Source organism: Arvicanthis niloticus, chromosome 5 (genome assembly GCF_011762505.2).
Source record: "Arvicanthis niloticus isolate mArvNil1 chromosome 5, mArvNil1.pat.X, whole genome shotgun sequence".
In the NCBI taxonomy this organism is placed as follows: Eukaryota; Metazoa; Chordata; class Mammalia; order Rodentia; family Muridae; genus Arvicanthis; species Arvicanthis niloticus.
The window spans coordinates 15,958,946-15,983,608 of NC_047662.1; the positions used below are offsets into that span (position 1 = coordinate 15,958,946).

A 24,663-nucleotide genomic window follows, 5' to 3' on the forward strand; every position below is an offset into this window, starting at 1 on the left:
CGCTTTCTCTCTTCTCTCTCTTTCCGTCCTTCTCTGTCCCCCTCCTGTCTCTGCCTCTCCCTCTTTTCCAGGTTCCCTTCCCTTCCCTCAATAAACTTCCTTTTGTTCTAGGCTTGGTGGTGATTCCTCAGGGGATCGCCTAGACATGGACCCGCTGAGGTGCTCCCTGTGGCCGCATTATACCACCGTTTTATAAAACACAACACTGAGCAAGCCGGGGAAGCAAGCCAGTAAGCAGAGTCCTCGATGGCCTCTGCATCAGCTCCTGCTTCCAGGTTCCAGCCCTGCTTGAATTCCTGTCTTGACTGCCTCCAACGATGGATTGTGATCTGAAAGTGTAAGCCAACTTGTAGCTCACTGATTGGCTAAGCTGGCTGGCCAGTGAGTTGCAGTGAACTGCCTCCACTTCCTCAGTGATGGGATCACAAGGACTCCCTGACACGCCCACCCGTCTTAAAGTGGGTGATGGAGATCCGAACTCAGGTCGTACCTGGCACGTGGAGCAAGCACTGTATGGACTGAGCTATTTCCCTAACTACTGTAGGCTCAGTGTTTAAAGGGTCTGTGCACGCACATGCGCGTTTGTAATCAAACTCGGATTAGCGCATTCTAGACAAGCATATTCCCTCATCACCCGTCTTAATTTCCTTCTTTTTCGAAATTTTGCATTTGTTCTTGCTTCTTCCTCTTCTGACATCCTCGGGCATCCTTGACTTTCCCTGTCTGGTCCCACTGCGCCTCACTGAGCACTACCCACCACGAGAGGGCAGAAGAGACCCAACCAAGACAGGTGCTTCTCTAGCCCTCCCATCATTCTCTATGGTGCCTACCGGCCCAGCCTCCGGGGGGGGCGGAGTTACCGCCACGTGACCTGGGTGCCAGGCGACCGCGCCGGCGCAGTGGCCGCGCCGCTGTCTCCAGGCGCCGTCCCCCTGCGCCGCTCCGCCGGGTGGCGGGCTGAGGCTGCGGCCCCGGGCTCTGCGGCTCCGGCTCCTTCCGCGGCAAGCCGTGTGCCGCCGCAGCCATGTCCCGAAAGCAAGCGGCGAAGAGCCGGCCTAGCAGCGGCGGCCGCAGAGCCGAGGCGGAACGCAAGCGGGACGAGCGGGCGGCGCGCCGGGCGCTGGCCAAGGAGCGGCGGAACCGGCCCGAGCCTGGCGGCAGCGGCTGCGAAGAAGAGTTTGTGAGCTTCGCCAACCAGCTGCAGGCCCTGGGGCTGAAGCTGCGGGAGGTGCCGGGGGACGGGTGAGGCGGGCCGGGAGTGCGGGAAGCGGCGCTGGGGATGCGCAGGGTCGGTCGCCGAGAGGGAAGCAGTGGCCAGGCTTGGTGGAACGCTGCAGCAGGGTACCCCGAGGGTCCGAGCCCATCTGATCTGAGAGGTGACCTCGAGGTGCAGCTGTCATGAAGCCGAATGGGAAGGAACCTAGGTCCCACTTGGTGTCATGCTGGCCCTCTTGGCTGTCCTCGCCCCCTTCTGCACTGGGATAACGAGGGTGGAGAGCTGAAGGTAGCTTCCCAGTGCTTGCTTCCCACGCTTTGGGTTCCCCAAGTGAAAGGCATGAGAGTCCCCGGCCAGCTGTTTCGGGGAATCCGATACAAGAGTGGCTGCTGGAAACTGAGAGCGGAGGAAGGCGAGGGAAAGCAACTTAATGGAACGGGGACGTGGGTCCAGGAACGTGGGGAGAGAGAAGGAAAAGAGTAATGAGACGGGGAGAGGAACGGGTTAGCAGGTCCGAGGGAGCCTGGCTGCGAGGTGTGTTGTTGCAAGAGGCACTGTTAGTGTGTTCTCCTTGATGAATGGTCAGGTTGAGCAGTGGAAGAGTAGAATACAGCTAAGGAGTCTACAAAGGCAGATGTGGCACTGAGGCTGGGGGATTGCTGTGAGCCTGGGCTATAGAGTGACAGAGTTTCAAAAAACAAAACCAAAGAAACCTCGAGAGCCTTAGTTAGAAATTGGGGGGGGGGGAAGTTCCTTTGTTCCTGTTCTTCCCCCACCCCTCCTCTCATTCTCCACCCCCTCCCCCATTGAGAAAGTTTCTCACTATGTAGTTTTGGGGCTGGCCTGGAATCCCCTGTGTAGACCAGGTTGCCCTTAAACGCATAGCCTGCTGGAATTAAAGGTGTGTTCCTCCGACTCTGCATAAAGTGTTTTCTTTACATCATACACTAATTTTATTGATCAAGACTTAACAAATTAATTCCATTTATCTCTCCTGCCTTCAGAGTTTCAGGCAAATTGGATAGGTGTTTTGCTTAAGTTGCAAGTAGAATTTAATTGTATTCGGCTACCACCTCTGACAGCTTTTGGGTCATAGAAGGCACTCAGGACTTTCTTGGTTTTCAGGGATTAAAAACTAACAAGGGAGGCTACCCAGCTCCAGTAGAAGCATAAACTGCTGTAGACATCAGACCATCACGTGAAGTGGGCGAGGTGGCGCATGTCTTTAAACCCAGCACAGGGGAGGTAGAGGCAGCGGATCTCTGAGTCTGAAGCCAGCCTGGCCTACAAATGGAGCCTGGGTTGTTAAACACAGAAACCTTGTCTCGAAAAACAAAACAAAAAGCATCAAAGTTGACTGCAGTAGACCCAGGTATGGCGGTTCTGCAAATGGTTAGATTGTATCTGTCGGACTGAGAATGGTTTCTCTGTATTAAAGAAATAGGCTGGGGAACTGGGAACGCCACGATTGCTCGAGAACCACAAGCCTAACTTCTACGAGGACTTCCGCGAGATTCTGAGGAAATTTGGGAGTGTCCCTTTTGTCCTTCCTCCCCCAGGAAAGCAGATTTCTTCAGTTACTCCTCATAGATTGCTAGCGTGGAGGGCTGAGAGCAGGATGGTGGCTGAGATACAGTAGGTACACAGTAGGGAGGCATGTAATGGTAGGCCACTTATATTTTGGTTTTGGGGCATTTTTGATTCTGAAAAATTGCTGAGGAGTAAGCAGACATCCATAGCTTACTATTTACCATATTTAAAGACACAGTAGTATACAGACATGGACCCATTAGCCATCCTGCTTTGAGACAATAGCCTTTTTAAAGACAGGGTTTCTTTATGTAGCTCTGGGCTGTCCAGGAACTCACTTCTGTGTAGACCAATTCCAGTTTACAGAGATCCACCTGCTTCTGCCTCCCAAGTGCTGGGATTAAGGGCCCTGCACCACCTTGTGGAGTGAGTCCCGAGAACTAAGGTAACTTACAAGAGAGAGTGAGGATGAAGAAGATAGAGGCCTTTGTTCTGAGCTTACAGATACCCTGAAGGGTCTCAAGGCCCCCTGGGCTATTAGGGAGCAGGTTGATAGTTCCTCATAAGGGACCATTGAGAGGAAGTAGCTGACATGCCTTGAAGTGCCAAGGAAGACCTTCCCTTCCTCAGCCAGCAGAGCCAGCGATTTCCATGGGTAAGGTGCTGGAGCAGGTTCATGAAGTAACAGGAGGAGTTTGTGTCTGTGGGATGAGTACCGGGTAGAAGGCCAGAGCAGGTGTGTCTGATAGCTCCGAATGCTGCAGTTTAATCAGGGTAGGAGCACTGTGAAGTGAGGGGCAGAGGCTAGCCACTTCCCAGTCTGTTGTTGGGCAGTGTTAGGTGGCTCCATGCTAGCCTCCTGCTGTGTACAAACCTTTGCTGGGGTAACATCCACGGGCTGGCTTGGCTGCTCTAGTGTTGTACTGTCATACTTCCGTCATTGAAGTGTCCCATGTAGGTGGTGGTTTGGAAGGGTCACAGATCTTTCCTCGAGATAGGATTTCTCTGTGTAGCCCTGGCTGTCCTGGAACTCACTCTGTGGAGCAGGCTGGCCTCGAACTTCGATTGTCTGCCACTGCCTCCCGAGTGCTGGGATTAAAACCGTGCGCCATCACTGCCTGACTACTAGATTATTTTATGTGTTAATATTTGTTGAGTAGTATTAGGCTAAGATATAGTGATGTTGCTAATTTAAAAAATAGTTTCCAGTTCCTATGTTCTGTTTTGGCCTAGTTACATTTCGAATGGCCCAAGATGGAGACGTGCTACAGGCATGTTCCTTGAAGCATTCTGTAATTGGTTGTTTTTCTGAACTGTAATGCAGGACCTTACATCTGTGTATCCCTAAAGTGCAGTGTTTCTCAAGCAGGGATGGTTTTGCCTCCCAGGGGACAATTGAACTGCCTGGAGACATTGTTGGTTGTCACAGCTGGTGAGGAGGGAGGTGGTCCTGCCATCTGGTGCCCTTGGCCAATGGTGTTCCCGAGGATTGACAGTGAGCAGGACATTCCTCACAGCCCAGACTGACCTCAGGTGTCCGTAGTGCGGGCCCTGAGCAGCCTGGCTGCCCTGCAGTAGTGGGACCAGCCGGATCTCTGGGAGGCCCTGAGGGCCCTGATGCTGGGCTTGGTGGCATCTTCAGTGTTTTCAGGGCTTCCTAAGGGAATCCAGGCCATTGTTGTGTTGTTATATTTCCTCTGTTGCTGTCTTATAATCCCGTTAATCCAGAAAAACACGTTAGTCTTTAGTGGGCTCAAGTAAAGGCTGGCAGATGAAAAGCGTTACTTGCACACAGGATAAGTCCAGCTAATATTTGGTGTTAATGTTTGGGAGAGCCATGGCTAGAGCCAGGTTGCCCGAGTTTGCATCTTGGACCCAACACTTTTCCCACTGGCCATCTTGATAGCCCTGTCACTAGCATTTTTAATTTTAGAGAACAAATAAGACGCTTAACAGTGGCGTTGTTCCCTGGTGACAAGGTGAGCGAGCCTGGGGTTGTGTCTTTCCCTGGCATGCTCAGGTGCTTCTTCCTCGGCTCTCGGTAGAGCTCAGACAGGTGCAGACTTCTGCTGGTTTTGTTTGTTAAGTAAGCACTTAGTGAGTGACGTCCTAGCTGGGCAGTTCTAGTGAGGCTTGGTTCAGAAGGGTATGGGTAGGTGTGACATCATTTGAGAATTTTAGACCTTAGGCCTGGAGTGGTGTGTGAGCTCTGTGCCCCGAATCGAGGCACTGGTTATCACCTCCACCACTGGACCAACTGAGGCCCTGAGAAAATTTTATTTTATTCTTTGAGCTGGTAAACAGGGATGAGAATCCTTATTTGCTGCCTCTAAGTGGGTGATAAGGCTGGAGTCTAGAGCACCCTCAGCCAAGGTGTCTCCTCCCCTGAACGTAAGGACAGCCAGGCATGTTAGAAGAACTCAGTCGGGTTTTGAAAGATCTTAACCAGCATCTCTGTTTTGACAGCAATTGCCTGTTCAGAGCTCTGGGTGACCAGTTGGAAGGCCATTCCAGGAACCATCTTAAGCACCGACAGGAGACTGTGGACTACATGATAAGGCAGCGTGAAGATTTTGAGCCCTTCGTGGAAGATGACGTTCCCTTTGAGAAGCATGGTAGGTTCACCGTGGGACCCTGGGTCCTTCAGGAGTTATGCTGGGTAATCAGCCCACCAGCACCTAGCCCCCACTGCCAGGGCTTGCTAATGTAAACGATGCCATTCATTTACCCAACAAACACTTTGCTTGCATATTCTGTGATAAGCCCAAACTGTACCACTGGGAATCCATAGATTTAGATGTATGTCTCCTTCTATAAGAGATGGTTAGGGGCGTGGCTCAGCCAGAGGGGGCTTGCCCCCATCACCTCCCAAACAGAAGAGACAGAACAAGGAGATGATGCTGACTGATCAGAGTTTGTGACCTCTGTCAGTGGGGTAGGGAGATAAGCTGTGCACACAGTCGACTTTTTAGGCAGTCCTCGTGTGGGTGGTACATGTGTGCAAAGATGTTGCATTTTATGGTGTGGTAGACGTGTGCAAAGATGTTGCATTTTATGGTGTGGTAGACGTGTGCAAAGATGTTGCATTTTATGGTGTGGTAGACGCATGCAAAGATGCTGCATTTTATGGTGTTTTTTCTTGCTTTTTAAAGTTTTATAAAAAAGGAGACAATAAAGCACCTGGAAGGATTTTTTTTGTGTGTACGTGTGAAGATTAAATTAGGTAACAAAATTAAATTCTTAATAAGTTAGCTGTTTGAGGATGATGGAACTATAGATAGGTTTAATTGTTTTCTGTAGTTTTTTAAAAATCATGTATTTATAATTAGAAAAAAGAAATTGGCGAGCCCATGATAACATCTCACCCTAAACCTAAACACAGCCCTTCCACTGCCCCTTTTTGAGGCAAGTCATTGGCTTTAATTTTAATGATTCTAATTAGTTGTAACTTAATTTGCCAAAAATCTATCAAAAATATATATGAATTTCAAATGTTAGTGTTGACAAATTATTACTAAGGATCTATTATCCCAGACAAATTTATGTTTTATAGATACCATTTTCCTTTTGGTTTGGGGGTGTGTGTAGTCTGACCTTTTGACTCTCCCAGATGTTACCCATGTCACCACACCCAGTTTATGAGTGCCGGGGATGGGGTTCATAGCCTCTCTCCTGTTGAACAAGCACTCTCCAAGCTGAGCTGCATCCCCACCCACAACCAGCATCTCCACCATGTGGTTTACATCTGTGTCTTCTCAGGGTCAGGCAGCGTACGTAGTCTCTGTGTTCTGAGGGGCCACACTGAGAATGGATGGGAGCTAGTCTAGGAGGAGAGGCTGCTGGGTGCTGAGAAGGCTCTCCATACTGGCAGTTCCAGCAGTGATATGGGCCAGTCCAGTTTACTCGGGCAAGAAGACCCAGGGGATTTAGCTCTATCCATGGAGGACAGAGGGAGGGGTATGTCTGGGTTCACTCTCAGTGACCCAGTGCCCTTATTAGTCCTTACTGGGAACGGGCACATGGACCTCTGGGTGGGTAGTGTGTACCTGGTACCTGTCACTGAGCTCTGGTGGCCCTCTCCCTGGGATTGCTTTTCGAGCAGGCAGTTTCAGAGTTAGTATTTTACAGGTTTGTGTGTGTGAGAGAGAGAGAAAGAGAGAGGAGAGAGAGAGATTTTTAAAACATGAGTCCTGTTACTGGGTGTGCAAGTGCACACTTGTCCTAGCACTCAGGAGACTGAGACCAGCCTGGCTGTAAATGAATGAAAAACACCTGTCACTTTTCCGTGTTACTTTGGATGAAATTTGATCTGAATTCCACTTGGACATCCTTAGGGAAGGTCTTGTAGTGGGTTTGGGGTGTATCAGTGTGTCAACAGGGAGCTCAAGGCTTCAGCTGCAGTGTGAGGTCACTTTAGCTGTGAAAGGTATTTTCTTGAAATGTCACTGCATGGCTGAGTACTGATTTGTAAAACCGTGAGCATCAAACAGGTGACAAATGGCTTAGGAGCAGAAACGAAAAGTGTTGAATGTCAGGCCCACTGCCTTTATCACCCAACACAGGGCCAGTTTTTATGTCTGTCTGCCTTAGTAGACTGTAAGTTTTTCAGAGACAAGGTGTAGTGTCTTTGTTCAGATCCAGCCATACCTGGCATTTGGAGGCATTCCTGTAATATTTGCTGGATCCATAGGGGAATGTCTCAGTTAAGTGGTGAGGACTTGGTGACCTTTGCACTTGGCTCTATTTACAGAATTATTCTCACCCTCTGTTCCGAGGCATTGTAGAGTCGGCACCATCTCTCCCCATCTGTATGGATACCCAGATCAGAACTCTAGCTGTCCTAATGCCTCATCTCCCCATCTCCTCCCACCTGCTCATTCCGTGGGTCTTGGCAGTTTTCCTCAGCAGTTTCCTCTTCTCACCACCTGGGTTGGGTAGTTTTTATTGTCACTTGACATAATGTAGGGTCACCTGGGGATGGAGGCTGCTCCTCACCTCAGTTGCAAATTTACCTGTGGATATGTCTGTTGGGGGATTGTCTTGATTGCTGACTGATGTAGGAGGGTTCCAGCCCACTGTGGGCGGCACCATCCCTAGGCTGGTGGTCCTGAGCTGCTTGAGAGATGAGCCAGTAAGCATCTTTTTCCTGAGCCTGCTTCCAGGTTCCTTCAGTAAATGGACTGACATAGAGGCATGCGATGCAGTAAGCACCTTCCTCCTCCAGATTGCTTTGGTCACCATGTTTGCCACAGCATACAGCTAGACCACCACTTCTGAAACTTGGGTGTGGTGACCGTTCCACTTCCCTCAGTGCAGTGGGACTGGCCTATGGCCCTGTGATCAGTCAGAGTTGTGATGTAAGTTTGTTTTCCTCCAAAATCTGTGTGGCTCCCATTGATCTGAGGACTTACTTGTGATCTGTAATCTCTCTTCTCTCTCACTTCTCACCATCTTTGTCTCCCTCTACCTCTGCGGCTCAGGTTCCTGACTGACAGTGCAAGCCACAGTAGCTCTGGTTCTGTTTGGAATGTCATTCACTGCTCCTTTTAACTCCTACTTGGCCTTAGAGTATCCTGGCAGTTCATCTGACACACGTCCCGTCCCTCTCCTCCCCTATGCATGTACTCAGCGCGTGTACACACACACACACACACACACACACACACACACACACACACACACACACGCGCGCGCGCGTGCACACATGTGTGTTTCAGATGTGGAGCGAGGATATGAACATAGCACAGCTGTGCAAATTCTGACCCCCACCTGCAGGTTTCAGATTTCCCAACAAAGGTAACAGGGGAAGACCCAGGCCAGCCTCAGAAGGTTCCTCGCACAATGCTTCTTTGTTGTCCTAGGGAAGTTTTATGCTCTTAGCATTTCTGTGTTATGGCACAGAGCAGTGTTGTCAGCTGGAAGTTGCTTTCTGCAACTTCAGAGTCCAGACTTGAGTGTTTGTGTGTAGCACATGGCTGCCCTATGTATAGTCTGTTAGCAGCTCTAGCCTAGGGCCTGTCATGCACAAGCACTCACCTTTCTCCTTTGGAAATTCCAAAGGATTGGAGGTTACTTTGTGAGAGCCTAGGGTAAAGGTCAGAGCAGCCATTCCCTGAAGCACACATTTATCAGTATTGTTTGTCCTTGTTATTCTGATTGATCTGGGCAGAGTGACAGAGTGGCCACTAGCCAGGGCTGTGGAGTCAGCTGTGGGAGTGAGAGCTCACTCACCAAGTCAGGCTCTGTGGCCTTGGGCTAGTTTTAGCTGCCCTCACCTCAGCTTGTTCCTGTTTCTAGTGGTGAGTGTACGATCCTTCCAAAGCCCTGCTGTGATGGTTAAAAGTGATGATTTCTGAGAAATCCAGAAAACTGCTTGACCCGCGCCTGCAGCGTCCACTGGTGTGCACTGCCGCTGTTACTGTTCGTGGTTTGCACACCATGTCTCTTATATAGCTGGGCAGATCAGAAGCATGCAGCACTGACTGAAGGAACTAATCAGCAGATCCTTGCTGATGACAAACACCCTGCGTGTCGTTCACCTCTAAGTTCCTAGACTGACAGTTGATGGACTTCGCAGATGTGTGTGTGTTCTTGCTGCTCACCGCTTGCCGCTGAGTAAATACCCACCATGTTTGCATTTGCTCTTTCCATCATAAAGACTTCATTTTTCTTTCCTGTTTCCATGCAGTGGCCAGTTTGGCAAAGCCTGGTACTTTTGCTGGCAATGATGCAATTGTAGCCTTTGCAAGAAACCATCAGTTGAATGTGGTGATCCACCAGCTTAACGCCCCCTTGTGGCAGGTAGGTCACCTGGTTAGGAATTTACCTATAAGTTAGCTCTGGGCATGTCCTTTAGATGATGGGCTTCACTTGTGACGCTGACCTCCAGAGAATAGCGTGGACCATGAGCCTGAAGAAGGGATCTTGTGGGATTTGGAACTACCCCTGTGCTAGCCGCAAATGGCTCTGGAGTGTGAATGGGAAGTAGTTTACGATGCTGGGGACATTACTCAACAGTCAGCTGCGTGGGTAATTTAGGGACAGAACCTAGTGTGGAAATACTTCAGATAATTCTGTTAAACTATCTTGGTATATAAATACAAATTGTAACTTTGAAGTATGTCCATCTCCTGTGGTTTGATGTGTGTGATTTTTAGGGGTAGAGAAGCGTCATAAAGTCCATTATAACGACTGCACTGGCTGTGATGACTGAGACGTGTTGTCTGATCAGCAGAGTGCTACTTTTCATTCAGCCTGATTTCTTTGTTCTGCTTTTTCTACAGTAAGTATTTTATGGCAAGTGTTTGCTCCAGGCTGAGACATGTTAAGCCACACACCTTCCGCTGTGAAGTGTGTGTCCGTTCAACTCCTTCACTTTCTCTTTGCATCCTGCGTTAACCTCACCTGTCAGTCATGAAGCCAGACGATCTCCACTGTGCACCCCACTCCCTGAGTCATTCTCCCAGAATTCAGAGGGTTTCTGTCACTTTGCAGCTCAGTTCCACACATGGCCCGTGCTTTCTCTGACCAGCTGCTCTGTGTCACCATTTTGAACTTTGTCTTATTTAGAAAGTTAAAATGTTTTAAGTGAAGAAAAACTAGGAAATTCAGAAAAGCCCCTGCAGGTGAGTAAGGTCACCAGGGTCACACTGACTGGGATTGTGACTGGTAACATTTTTAGCGAGTGTCTGCCATTTACCCGACACTTGGGCAGCCACCCTCTGCTTTCCCTACAGATAACCATTACGTTTCTTTATTGCCCCAATTCTTACCTTTTTCCAATTCTTTCTGTAGTGTTCTGGCTTATGACTTGCAAAACAATGAAACTATATATTTAAAACAAATTTATCTCCTCCGGCTCTACCTGCTTGGTGATGCAGTCACGGCTCTACCTGCTTGGTGATGCAGTCACGGCTGTGAGCTCTTGAATTAATGATGACTTGGCTCAGACTCAGCATGGATACGGAGACCTTCCTTGTCTCCTGCGTTGGCATGCTCTTCTGTGAGCAGTTTCCACGTATAATGTAGCACACAGCAGGCCTGGCAGCGACAGCTGGTAGACGTGGCGCCTAGCAATTTTGCTGACTAATCTAGTTGCTTTGTGCTCATAACATACATATGTTGTTAGTACAGTTAGTAATGTTTAGGAACTCAGTCATGTGAAGACAACACACAGTGCTGCCACTGTGTGGAATGTCCATTCGGAGCATTGTCTATCAGATCTAGACGGTCTACAGACACTCTCACGGGTCTGCATGGGGTTTGTGTGGTCCCGTGGACTTGCTGGTTTTGCACAATGAATTCTGTTTAAGTTAACAATTGTCTCAGATTACCTGGGACTTTGGAGTGAAAACAAGAAGAGTGGGTATGTTGGAGTTTTAATGGCAGCACAGTTACTGGGGGGGCTGTAGGAATTATTTTCGTTTCTGTGACATGGTCGTTTTGGGGTAATCTACCCAGGCTGGCACCTAGTTTTGTATGTTTTTGCATGATTTTAGGGAGGATTTTGGTTCTTGTGTCCTAGGATGTAGTTGAGATGAAACACTTTGTGGCCAATGTACAGGTCTACATGGTGTGCTAGTATGGTTTCTTCTGTAGAGTTTTGTCGTGGAACTGGTGTGAGTAGCAGATTTTAAGATTGTTGCTGCTTGTAACTGTCACTGACCGACAGAAAAGGAAGGTGTGTTTACTATAGGTAATGAGCCACTTCAGGCCCGTTTGCATGGTTCCAGTTTAAGGTCTTCAAGAGGGTCTATAAACCTTATACTTGACATTTTGTTTCTTTTCTTCAAGGATAATCTCAAACTGTTTGAGCTTCAGGCATAGCACATCTGGGTCTGTTTCTGAGTCTTCCCATTGGAAGGAGCCTGAGCACTCAAGAGGCTAGGTACTTAATTTTAGGACTTAACTGCAGGCCTGCCCCTGGCTTCTTATTCTCTTCCAAATAGATTCATTTGCATGTTGGCAAATGTTCCTGGGGCTGAGAGCTCAGGAACTAGAGTCCTAGCAGAGCTGTGTCTGTCTGTGTAGGGCCTGCAGGCCCCGACTCCCCCACAGGCCCACCCTCCAGATCTTCTCTGTGTCCGGCAGATTCGAGGCACAGACAAAAGCAGTGCGAGAGAGCTCCACATCGCATACCGGTACGGTGAACACTATGACAGCGTCCGGAGGATCAATGACAACTCAGAAGCGCCGGCTCATCTCCTAACCGATGTGAGTGAAGCCCAGCTCCTGCTTTCAGACCTGTAGGAAACAGGCACCGAGCTGTGTCCTTCAGCTAAGTACCATGGGCCAGCTGTCGTTCATGAAAAGTGCTCTCAGGGAGCTTTCGATCCAATTGCTAAAATATTTCAGGTATCAGAGGCACTGGCTGCCCAGCCTGACAAGCTGGGTTCCATCCTAGGAACCACATGGTAGAAGGAAAGAATCAGCTCCTACAAGATGTCTTCTGAGATGCACACAGGGTCATGGCATGGGTGTGAGCATGTACACACACACACACACACACAAATGTAAAAACTAAACATGGTTCTTACATTCTAGTGAGGTGATACCCTCCTCCAGCAGGCACCGGTGGTCAGAGCTACACAGATGCAAGCTCTCTGTTGTTCCCCTCAGTAGACTTCGTGTTGTCACTTAGTACTTAAAGGATGGGTGAGGTTGCATTATTATGGCTTTGTTTCCCAAACCCTCTTGTCTGTCTGTGTGTGACTGTGGTTTATGTGCTCATGAGTATGTGGGTGCATGCGCCTGTGTGTACACACAGAAGCCGGAGAAGGCATCGAGTGTCCTGTTAACTCCGCCTTATCCTTTTGAGGCAGATATTCTGATTCTGAGACTTTCAAGGGATTTTTGTTTGCTTTGCCTAGACTAGTAGCTGGTGTGGCCCAGCAGTCCTCCTGTCTCTACCTCCACAGTGCTGGGGGGTCAGGTCTGCCCTGGGCCATGCTTAGCTTTTTATTGGTAGGATCCAAATTCAGGTCTTCCTGGTTACACAGGGAACACTTGTAACAAATGAGCTATCGCCAGCCCATGTCTGCTATTTTTACCCTTTCTTCAGCGCAAGCTGTAGCATCTTGTAAGTACTCAGACCCTTCACACATTCTCTTTACACTTAATACATCTTGGAGTTTAATTCATATCAATACACAAAAGACTTCCTGAATCTTTTTGAAGGTTGCGTGTGAAGGATCTGTGCGGATCCATCTTCAGCTGTCAGCAGTCTCTGACATCATCCCTCATCGATGCCTTCGAGCCCATGCTGTTAGAGGCAATTCATCGTGTCTTACGTGTAGCTCAGTTCTTCAGAATCAATCCAGGGCCTTCCGTGTATCAAGGTGTTTTGAAACATGTTTCCCTATCACTTGGGTCCTGACTGCAGGATGCAGGTCACTGTCTTCAGTTTGCATTCTAACTTGTAGTGTATAGCTCTTAACATACCCTTTTAATTTTTTCTTATGTATGTATGTATGTATGTATGTATGTATGTAGTTTTTTTGAGACAGGGTTTCTCTGAAATCCACTCTGGAGACCAGGCTGGCCTCGAACTCAGAGATCCCCCTGCCTCTGCCTCTCCAGTGCTGGGATCAAAGGCATGCATTACACCACCTGGCTGCCACACCTTTAAAAAAAAAATCAAGTTTTTGATCTTTGTCAGGATAAGGGAAAAGTCTTTTTTGATTTTTAACATAGTGGATTTTTAGTGCGAGCGTGCGCGCGCGTGCGCGCGCATACACACACACACACACACACACACACACACACACACACACACACACACACACACACGGGTGCCTTAGAGTCCAGACAAAGACATCATCAGATCTCCTGGAGTTGCAGTTACCGGTTGTTGTGAGCTGCCATGTGGTCCCTGCAAGAGCAGCCCGTGTGTGCACACACCTGGCTGCTGAGCCCTGCTCATCGTGGTTTCGTGAGCATTTTGTCATTACTCAGCCTGCACCTTCCCTGTGTTTAAGACCTACTGGGTCCTTCCTTTTTTGTGAACTGCATTTTTTTGTTGTTGTTGTTCTTCATTTTTGTCTTTATGTCTAATGCTTTTAGGAGCGTCATACGTTAGGGGACTGCTTCTGTGGGAAGGTATAGGTATTTCCTAGTCTGTTACTTCTGTCTTTCTGTCTGCTGTGGTCTTTGCTGGTGAAAGGTTTTGGGGTTTTAGGTAAATTTATCAATACTTTTTATGTTCATTCTTCTCTTCCGTCCCTCCCCCCATCCTCCTGTCCTCCTCCTTGAATGTTTTATTTAGTGGTGCTAGTTATCAAAGATGCTGGTAGCTGCTGTGAAACGCTGACATCTCCTGGCCCTAACAGTGGTTCCTTACTGTCTCTAAGTCATAACTAGAATGGCCTTTCCTGCTCTGAGGTTAGCGAGTGAGCCACAGCTGCTTTAATGCTTTTATAATTACATTTTTGTTTTCTCTGCTTAGCTCTGGCTTTTCTGGAACTTACAATGTAGCCCAGGCTGGCCTCCAACTCAGAGATCTGCCTGCCTCCGCCTCCCGAGTGCTGGACTGAAAAACGTGCACCAGGCCTGACTTATAGTTGTATTTTATTTTTATGTTTGTTTATCCTTAGTTTTAACTTTTAGTTTTTGAGGCAAGGTCTCCCTGGATAGCCCTACGCTGACTTTGATCCCCCCCGTGCTGTGACCCGCCCCCCCTACCCCCCCCCCCAGTAGTAGAGTTATTACAGGTGTTGATCCCTACACCAGACCCAGTTTGTCTTACGTGAAATCTTGGTCCATTTGGAATTTACCTTTGTGAGGATGTGAGGTGAGGTCTCAGCTATCTGTCCTCTATGCCTGCCTCATGCAGCCAGACTGTCTGCACTGTGCATGCTTCCTCCCTGGGTGAAGATCCATATTGGCTGTACACACATCCCCATATGTGTTTGTGTCTCCTTTTAGCTGGGTGGTTCTGCTCCTCTGGCCTCTGTGTGTTAACACCCGGCTGTTTTCATTAGTGCAAGTCTGTTGTAAAATCTGGTAGTTTTTTACTTGCTATTTTTTTTTTGTTTATGATTTCCTCTTTTTAAAAATGGTTTGCCTTTTTAAAAAACTGGAATCTTTTTTTTAAAGATGTATTTTTTAAATCTTCAATTATGTGTTGATGTATATCTGTCTGAGTGCATATGTGCAAGAGTGAAGGCACCTGAGGAATCAGGGTGTCAGACCCTCTGAAGCTGGAGCTAACAGGTGGTTTCAAGCACCCGGTGTACATGCTGGGACCTGCTCAGTCACCTCTCTAGCTCCTCTCACCACTTCCTCTGTGTTGGTTTTCATTCTGTGTGAATGGGTGTTGTGCCTAAGTGTATGTCTGTACCAAGTACGTGTTTGATTCCCTCAGAAGTCAAAAGAGGGCATTGGATTCCCTGGAACAGGAGTTACATATGGTTGTGGGTGCTGAGAACCAATCCTGGGTTCTCTGGAAGAACAGTCAGTGCTCCTAATTGCTCAGCCTTCTGCCTTTTGTTTTGCTTTTGAGGCAGAGTCTCACATAGCTCAGGCTAACCTTGAATTTTATATGTAGCTGAAGATAGATATCTGATCTTCCTGCTTCTACCTCTCATGTGCTCAGAATATAGAAGTGTATCTTTTTCTGTTCATGTTTCCCAGCTGGTCATTGTTCAGATGAAACCCTTTGACTCAGTCACAGGTTCTATAGAATTTTTCTCTCAAGCATTGAGATAAAATTAACCTACCATGAATTGAGTCACTTCATACATAGCCTCCGCCACAGTTGGACACCCCGAGGCCCTTGACCATGTCTTCTCGTGGCTCCAAACCCTCATCACCCCCAGAGAAAGCCTCACAGACAGCAACAAAACGCTGCTCCTCTACCCATGAGTGGAATCCTGTATCTGACCCTTGCTCTCTGCCCTTTCTCACTTAGCATGGTGTTTTGAGATTCAGCCATGCTGTAGCATGTGACAGTGCTTCTTAACGATGACATTCAGCTGTGTGAGTGTGCCGCACTGCCGTGCTTACGTTTCTGTCGCTGTGATAGAACACAGTGGCCAAGGCAACTTTTAAAAGAAAGTGTTCAATTTGGGACTTAAGGCTTCTAAGGGTTAGACTCCATGATGGCCGAGCAAAGGTGTGCTGGCAGCAGGAACAGCAGTGAGCTCTTATCTGATTGACAAATTGGAAGGAGGCGGGGACTCACAGGTTTTTTTGTTTGTTTGTTTGTTTGTTTGGGTTTTTTTTTTTTTGCCATTTTTTAAAAAAGAAATTGGGCTGTCATTTTGTTGTTAGCTTTAAACATTCTTTATGGATTCTGGCTACTAGCTTCTTACCAAATACATAACATGTCAACATTTTTATACTTGTGCTGTGGTTGCTATGGATTTTCATGGTGGTTTGTTGGTTGTTTTGGAGGGTACAGAATTATCTTGTCTAAGTAGTGGATTCTTTTTTCCTATTTATCCCAGAACCTCTGTTGTTTTTTGTGCATCAGCTGATAAAATTGAACTGTCTATCCATTGGTGCTGATGTCGGTAAACCTTCACTGTGCTAGCTTCTAAGTGCAGTGGTGCCGCAGCCTGAGGGCGGGCACAGTGATCACAGTACCGTGTTGGGAGACCTTTAGTTTTTTTCTAGTAGGTGGCCACTGAAGATAACATCTCTATTGACCTGTATCTCACATGTGGCCAACTTCCTGGGCTGAGAGGGTGGAAAAGGGTGCTCATTACCAGAGGGTCTCTCAATAGTTGCTTTGTGTTGAGACTGTCAGGGACATAATCCCCACAGCCAGACTCCACTTAGAGTTTTAGTGCAAAGTACAGAAACGCTCATGCCCATTTATTGATGGGCGGCAGAAGGAGATGGTGGCTGTGTTGTCAAAGGGTGTGTGGGGGTTAGAGTTCTGACTTGGGTTTTGTCACAGAGGCCTTTGTGCCTGGAGTGAACTGCACTGTAGTGCGGAAGCCTTTGACAGGGAGTGTGGTGTGCCTCACAGGTGCTCAGAGTGTACTGGTAATCAGAGAACATGGCAACCAGATGAGAGCTGGGTCCATGTGTTTTCAAGGCTAGCATTATAAGTTGAGAAGCTCAACAGGTGTGAACATAGGGACAGTCCTCTGTACACAGCAAGCAGAGGCAATATGTGCTGCCAGGCTCGCTGTCGCTGCTCAAGCACTGCAGGTGCCCTGCTGCTGCTGCTGCGTGGTCGCTCCCAGCCTCCATCCTCAGGGCTGTGCCCTGGGTTCTCAGGTTGTAGGTAATTGTAGCCACTGCGGTCTCTTCAGTGTGAATGCTTCCTTGTAGGTTTCAATGGTTTGTGCTTCACTGTCTTCCTGGGTTGGAGAGTTGAATGGGATTTGCTGGAGCACTGGTTCCTATGTTATGTTTCTTTTAGTTCCAGATGCTTCATCAAGATAGAACAAATAAAACAGAGAAGATGAAGACAAAAGGGGTGGATGTTGAAGATGGCCTGAGGGATGATATGGAAGATGCTGTCCAGAAAGTTGGCAATGCAACTGGATGCACGGTTAGTGCCCTTCCCTGCAGCTGTGCCTCACAGCTGGATGCTCAGGTGCTGCCATGTCAGAGCTGCCCTGCCAGAGCCCAAGGTACTGGAGAGCTACTAACTCATTTCCCGTGTTTGGTAGGTTTCATCTTTTCTGAGAAGATTTGCCCTTTATTAGAGTAAAGGTCTAGCTTTATAAAGACAGCGTATTTATAGATGCATTGACATGGCTGCTGCCTTGTTTGGACTTGATGTTCTTGGTAAATGAGGGCTTGGAACCTTGTCAGTTCCTCTGCTCTGTGTTCACATGTGTCAAGCTGATGAGGCAGAGCTCTGGAGCACCCACAAGCCACAGTCCTAAGTGTTTCTCTGTTTCTTTGATAGGACTTTAATTTAATAGTCCAGAATCTGGAAGCTGAAAATTACAACACTGAATCTGCAATAATCGCCATGCTTCAGATGAATCAGGGGACAAGAAACAGTAAGTCTATGACTGAGACCTGGGATAAGCTGCAAGGGTTACGCTGGCACTCCCTCAGATGCTGTTCACAGTTCTGATTGCTGTAGTGTCCACTCTGTCCATCTGCCCCCTTCAGGTGCTGTGAGCGTCTGTCAGTCAGGACAAGCAGCAGCGCTGCCTAGTGTTGATGCATTTAAATCTTAGCAGCCACTGTGTCGGACAGTATAGGGTTAGTTAGGTCACGTGGTGTTTCTAGATTTGGGATACAAATGAATACTTTATCCCTAAAAATTATCTTTAGAAAGTTTATCTAAGAAAACAAAGCCTGCTGGCAGAAAGTTGGCTGTGAGCCTTGCAGCTAGCCAGGGCTTTCCGTGTTCTTCCTGCGGCCTTCCTTGATGTGAGAGTCGGTTCCATCTCAAGGAACCTGGCTTTGAAAATGACGGGGATACGGGGACCTGGTGATCTTGGAGTCATTTAACTGCAGTTGCTTTGTGTAACTGTTGGGTTCCTGGTTTTAACGAAGTGCCTTTCTTTGGAAGATGCAGAGAAGAACCTTGAGCCTGGTGACAGAGTGAAGCAGCGTGACCTTTTGTGTGAGGAGGCAGGCAGCGGCTCCAGACTCTCTGGAAATCAGGGCAGAAATGAAGGCAGGATGGAGACCAGTGAGGCTCGAGCCAGCCCTGCTGAAGGGAACAAAGCACGCAAGAGCCAGCTCCCAAAGGTATGGGCGGGGTAGGGGCCCATGCATGCCCATGCCGGGTGGGAAGGAGGACCTCACCCTAGTGTGCCCTTTTCTAAATGGATGGAAGTAGATCTTGTAGAGCATCTGGGGGCAGGCACACTAAGACGCAGACGGCAGAAGGGTGTGCCCACCCTCTCTGTGCCAAAGCATAGCTGCCTTCTTCCATCTGGTGTTACTGCTGAGGGGCACAGGTGTCTTTGTATTGTCTGTAGTAAATGGCTTTGTGTGGAGATCTTTGTGCTTTGCATTATTTCCTAGCATGGAGTCGCCCAGGTGAAATGTGTGAAATGGAGGGCGTGTCTCTAGTGAGTGAGGCTCTTGGTAACCTGTCAGATAGATACCTGCATCCCTGCCCCCTGCTCCAGCGAGTGCCTGTGATGCCAATAGTCTCCTCAGGTGAAAGCTCTATAAAGGCAGATGTTCTGAGCTGGACTACCACTTAATGTGCAGAAAACGATGGTGCAGTCTGGGGTCTTATTGCAGTTATCTAGGGTCTTAAATGATGGAGAACATGTCTCTAGGCCCCTGCGAAATCCATTGGCTGCTGGACTAGGGACACTGTCTTTGTGGGTCAGGGTTAGATTGGTTTCTGAAGAGGATTGATTTTATTTGGAGCTTCAGGAAGGGAGCATAAATTTCAAAGTATATTTGAACAGTACGGGAAAAGAAATCATCTGGTCTCTTGGGCCCAGAGTCCTGCAGCCCCAGAGACCCACATGGCTCCCGCCTATTCCAGGTCACAAACAAGCAGCGGAGGGAACAACAGCGGCTGGAGAAGAAGAAACGTCAGGAGGAGAGGCACCGCCTCAAAGCCCTGGAGAACAGAAACAGCAGCAGAGACACAAGCAGAAGTGAAGCGGACGAGAACACTCAGGTCACCTTGGTGAAGACTTTCGCTGCTCTGAACATCTGACTCTCAGGCCCTGAGCGGTGAAGGGTGTGCATTGCAGACAAGGCGTCCCAGCTCCGTGTCCTCTGAGGACGAGACAATGTAGGCACCCACACGCCTACAGCAGCCAGTGTCCTCCAAGCTGCCTCTTTCTGTCCTGTGTTTTGTTGTGTGACAGTGTGGTGACACCATTCACCTTCTGGTGGGCCCTGGGGCAGGAAGGCTTTGTTTGCCTTGCGTGTCAGAGTGTGGTGGTTCTAGGCTCTTCCTTTGATGCGTGGGGTGGGTTCCTTGTAATTATTCTTGAAGTCATTCAGCACAATCATTAGAAATCTTCAGTGACAACGCCCTTCGTTTCTCTCTTTTTCAAGCAGGATGAGTGTCTTGGTTTCCCAGCTCAGGAGTGTGCTGAGATTTGATTTGCTTCTGATACAGGTCACTAGGACATGTCAGTGGTAGGACAGGATGGGTAGCTCACAGCAGCTAGGGAGGTCACGGCCATCTCTCTCCCTCCTGTCTCTGATATCCTCTCAGAGAGTGTGGGTGTCTCTCCCCTCTCCAGCCACGTGGTGCATGTGCCTGGCTGTGGGTGAGACCTGGGTTTGCTAGTGCAGGGGACTTGGGGACAGTTAGGAGAAGTGGCACTGATTATGGCATACCTCTGAGCTTAGAAGTGCAGGCTGAGTCTCTTGCTGTGCAGGGGGGAGCTGGGGCTCTTCAGTTCTGCCTTGGAAGAATGTTCTATGGCAGCAGGCTACAGGAATAAGGTTTTCTATGCTTACATCTTAAGTACCTATAGTTTTTCTTTTTGTTATGCTAGATTCAGAAAGATGCCTACAGAGAAATGGCTGGTTGTTTGATCTCCCAGGCTGTAAGCTTTCTTAACATGAAGATGGCGTGAGGTCCCATAGTGTAGCTTGCATGCTAGCTCAAGCCAAGCCTGTAACCCCAGCACTGATGCAGAGGCAGGATTGCCTCAAGTTTGAGGCCAGCCTGGGCTATATAGGCTAGCTAGGGTTAGAATGAAAGGTCCCATTTCACTCCCTACCTGTGAGGTGGGGGGAATCTTATAAACAGGTATGCTGAGGGTTGTTTTTTTTTAAATTTAAACTTTATTTGGGGTTTTGGTAGTGGAGAAAGTATAGCAGTGGCTGAGGAGGCTGCCTGTGGCTAAGCTCGATGGCAGGGGAGAAGGGGGAGAGAACCTGCACCACCAGAGGTGCCGTTCCACAGCCTAGGTTATGTGGACATTAAACTGTCATGTGTTGGATGAACATCCATGACCAAAGTCGATGTCCTCTGGGAACCTAGTATTTGGACTAATCCTGTACACTGGGTCAAAAGATAAGTTATTTCTTGTCACTAAAGAAAGGCAAAAAGAAAATTACAAAAGCATCTAGGCGCAGGCACCACTGTCTGGGCAGGTCTCGGGTTCATCAGTCGACTGATGAGTGGGCTGCGAGCGTCTTCAGGGTGATGATGTCCTCTCATTGTCTGTTTAGCTTTGGAACTTTGTGTTTGGAACACCTGAAGTGTCCTGGACTCTCTCCCAGGATGCTGTGTTGCTTCCTACTTACAGTACAGGACACCGCAGTGCTGTGCAGATTTGCAAATGGCATGGTCAGTCCCAGTAAGTAAGTGAGGGAGGGAGGGAGGTGGTTGCTGCCCTCTAACGGACAGGATGCGGCTGCCTCTGGGAGCCAGTGTTCTCTGAAGTCACCTGGGCAGCCTCTGAATGAAAGCTCTCTGCTCCCAGCTTTGTATTGCCTGATGGCAGAATGCCAGGTCCTTGCAGAAAGGTCAGGGTTGTTTACCAAAACCTCAGGACTGGCAGTCAGAAGTGGCAGGCCTGGGGTAGGTAGCAGTGCTTGATGGTGGACCACTTGCCTCGTGCATGGGAAGCCTGGTTTCCAGCCCCAGCACTTCAAAATCCAAGCTGTGACTATCTCTCTGCAGCCCAAGTAGTGTTGCCTTCCCAGAGCTGCTCTCGGCAGCCCAAGTAGTGCCTTCCCAGAGCTGCTGTTTACCTGGCAGAGGAAGCTAGCTGCCCTGGGTCTCTTGGGTGTCAGAGCTCCTGGGGAGTCATAAAGGAACACCTTTCTTTACAAATTTACATCTAGTTCTGGGTTACCTGCCTGGCAGTAGCCTCTGCTTTCTGGAGCACAGTAGCACTTTCTTCAAAACAAGTTTGTCTTGTCACCGTCTAGCTTTCCTGCTTCAGTTGGTGTATTTCTATGTGCTGATTATTGGAAATGGGGTGCTTGCACCCAGTTCAGGCTCAGAATGTGGGTTTCACTACCTCAGTCTCGTGGAGTGAGAGGTGGATGGTCCATTGCATCACCACGTTAGTGGGTACCTGACAGTTACCTCATTGGCAGCCAGGGTGAGACCCAGTGCATTAAGCTTTGGGGAGATGATGGTTAACACTTGTTCCTCCAGTCTGGATGCTCTCAGAGAAGCTGTCCTGGGAAGGGAACTGTCAGCCTCCTGGCTGTATCCTGGCTGCTACCTGAGAATGTCATTGTAACTCATAAGGAGGCCACAAAGGAAAGCCACAGTGCTTCATGGTACTTCACTGGCCTTAATACTGTATAGAGAGGTTTTCTAGGTTTTAAGAATAATTTAAGGTTAAATTTTTAAAAAAAATTGTTGGCAGAACCTTTACACTGTAGGCAGATGAATTGGCACAGGCTAGACTTGTAGATAGCACAGCCCACCAGGAGGTAGTGCTGGGGATAGATCAGTTCATTCTGTTTTCAACAATAACGTCTATCTTGAGGAAGTGAAGTGTGGCCAGAAACTGTGGCAGCGGGAGGCACTTCAGTGTGTATCAGGGTTGCCTGTACTTTATTCCATGAGCTCTGAAAACACCTCCGATCCTATCTTGATTGTGAAAGTGAAGTGGGCTGTCCTTGCAGGGCAGCTGGGGTGGGTATCAGTGGGGAACCTTCCTGTAGCTCAGGCACAGTGCCCACTTCCCTGGGGAATGGAGCAGCGTGCCCTGCCATGGTGGGGCTGGCATCAGTGGCTCAGGTTACCAGGTGGTGTCAGGTGGACTTGGCCAGTGCACTCTGCTCAGTGAGCTCCGCTTCAGTCTTTCACGGTCTGAGGAACTACTGTCTACCTGGGTTTTACCAGGATAACATACAGTGTGCCCTTACTTTACCTCTGAAATGTTCAGCTCGGGCATCCGGCTGGGTAGAGGAAACCTGAATCCCCAGGCAGAGTGGACTCAGTCTCCCCAAGCAGAGGATACGAGCAAAAACAGGAGGCACCTCCCCAGAGCCATGGCATTTGTGGCCCTCCTGGGCCCATCTCCAGCCCCAACTTCAGCTTCTCACTTCTTACCGCTAGGCCCAGATCAGGTGCAGGGCTTCAGCTGCCTCTCCCAGGCTGGGGACTGCTCACACCCAGGGTTGTCTCGAGCAGACCCAGAGGGACTGTTGTTGTTGTTGTGGTTGTTGTTGTTGTTTCCTGAGACACTCTTTCTGTGTAGCCCTAGTTGTCCCGGAACTTGCTCTGTAGGCCGGGTTATCCTCAGACTCAGAGATCTGCCTGCCTCTGCCTCCTGTGAGCACTGGGATCAAAGCCTGGGCCACCGCGCCTGGCCCCAAGAGGCACTTTCCCAGGAACATTCCCCACCTCCTCACATGGCATCTGGTCCATGGTCGCCTTATGTTTGTTTGGCCCAGTTGACTGCTGGGCCCAGGTGGTGGTTTCTATTGAGTGGAGGGAGGCCACCACACCCCTCTGCTGTAAGTGGGGGCGCAGTGGAAGTGGAAGTGCAGGGTGCAACTCCCCTGCGCTTGGAGGCTGGGCTCAGAGAGCTCTGTTCCAGGTCACGTTCTGACAGTTTGTTCAGTCTGTTCTCTCTAGAGTCTCACTTCAGTAACTCAGTTGAAATGGTGACTCTCCTCACGGTTACTGGAGAAGGCTGGTAGCTGTGCGGAGGATATTGTCCCCTGCATACAGTTGCACACTTGCACAGTGAGTTTACAGTAAGCAGGGCATACCTGTGGGCCAGGGCTCCTTTTACTCTGTCCTGAGCACAAGAGGAAACCTTTGGGGTCTGGCTCTGATCCTTGCATATGAGCATCCTGCAGGCCCCTGTTACAGCACCATGGCAGTCATTGAAGTTGGTCAGCCTGTGCTCTGATCCCCGACAGAGCCCTCTGTTGAAACCTGAGCCCCGCTGGTGTGGGGCTCTTCTTGTCTTCCTATTCTTCGGGGCGGATTTTCCATGGTGGCTACCCTCCCAGCCTCCCTTACTAGAACTAAGATCAGGAAAGGGGAGACGGGCCTTGAGTCAGGCTCAGCACCCAGCACCCCGCTCCCCCTCCTGGTCACAGTGACGGTATGTCCATCCCCCTAGGAAGAGGGCCAGTGTGTCTGCCTTCTCCCCTTTTCTAATTGCACTGTACTTCTTCTGGCTTCAGTCTAGAGGTGTCTGAGGTCTCCATGGGATTATGACCCTTAGACTCAGCAAGTCTGCCTTAGCTCTAGAGTGCGGCGATGAGAACTCACCATTTCCTGGTGTCTTGAGCCCATCTCCCTCGGGCTGTGTCTCTCCACAGCATGTGTTCATCTCAACCATTTCCTTTTTGTTTACTGAAGTACTGTACCTGGCTATCTGCACTGTTTTAAGAACCAAATGTTTTTGTGTTTTTACTCCTCAACACTTGGTGCAATAGAAGCCGCAAAGACGTGCCACTTTATCTTTGGAACTGATTTTGTATAACAATAAATTCTAGTTTAAAGGCAAAGTTCAGGTCTGCTTATTGTTGTCTGTTGGCTTCACTTGGGTAAGTGAGGGGGGCTGAGAAAGCATGTTGGGAAATGTCCCTTCCCAGCCGGGTAGTCATTTAGGATCTGGCAGAGGTAGGAATGAACACAGGGGAGCATGGCTGTCTCATGGCCAGCCAGGTCATTGTCAAGACATACCCAGCACCTCATATGTCTGACTATCTAAATGTCGGCTGTCACACTGAGAGTCGCCCTCTTCAGGACACCACCAGCCTGGCTTCCTCCTGCAATGCCCCTCAGGCACTTGAACAAGTACCCTTGGCCTCAGCCAGCAGAATTCATACATTTCCCTGCTCTGGCCCAGTTTTGCCTGGGCTGCTTGGAAAATGGATTCTCTGAGACTACACTGATGTGTACTGAGGGCCCGCAGTGCAGAGAATGGAGACTGGTCCAGCTGCTTCAGAGATTCTGACTTTGCACCTCATCTGAAACTGGCCCGACTCTGTGGCAGAGGGATCTGAGGATTGCTTGTATACATTTTATTCACTCACCCCAAACATCTGCAACTATTGACTGTTGGGTCTTTGGAAACAGCTGG

The 24,663-nt window shown here is 49.0% G+C and overlaps 1 protein-coding gene across 5 annotated transcripts; it reads left to right on the forward strand.

The window, feature by feature from the left end:
* Positions 1-904: 904 nt before the first annotated feature.
* On the forward strand, positions 905-24,085 carry Otud3 (OTU deubiquitinase 3). Of its 5 annotated transcripts, none has more exons than XM_034503365.2 (8): positions 906-1,242; positions 5,213-5,361; positions 9,435-9,547; positions 11,837-11,959; positions 17,118-17,249; positions 17,613-17,709; positions 18,231-18,412; positions 19,170-24,085. In XM_034503365.2, exons 1-8 carry the CDS (start codon positions 1,025-1,027, stop codon positions 19,344-19,346), a joined length of 1,191 nt encoding a protein of 396 aa, XP_034359256.1. In that variant the 5' UTR covers positions 906-1,024; the 3' UTR covers positions 19,347-24,085. The 5 variants fall into 5 exon arrangements, with proteins under 5 accessions (XP_076789994.1, XP_034359256.1, XP_034359257.1 ...); XM_034503366.2 differs by having other exon boundaries at positions 1,089-1,228; XM_076933879.1 differs by lacking the exon at positions 11,837-11,959 and having other exon boundaries at positions 905-1,242.
* The last annotated feature ends 578 nt before the right edge of the window (positions 24,086-24,663 follow it).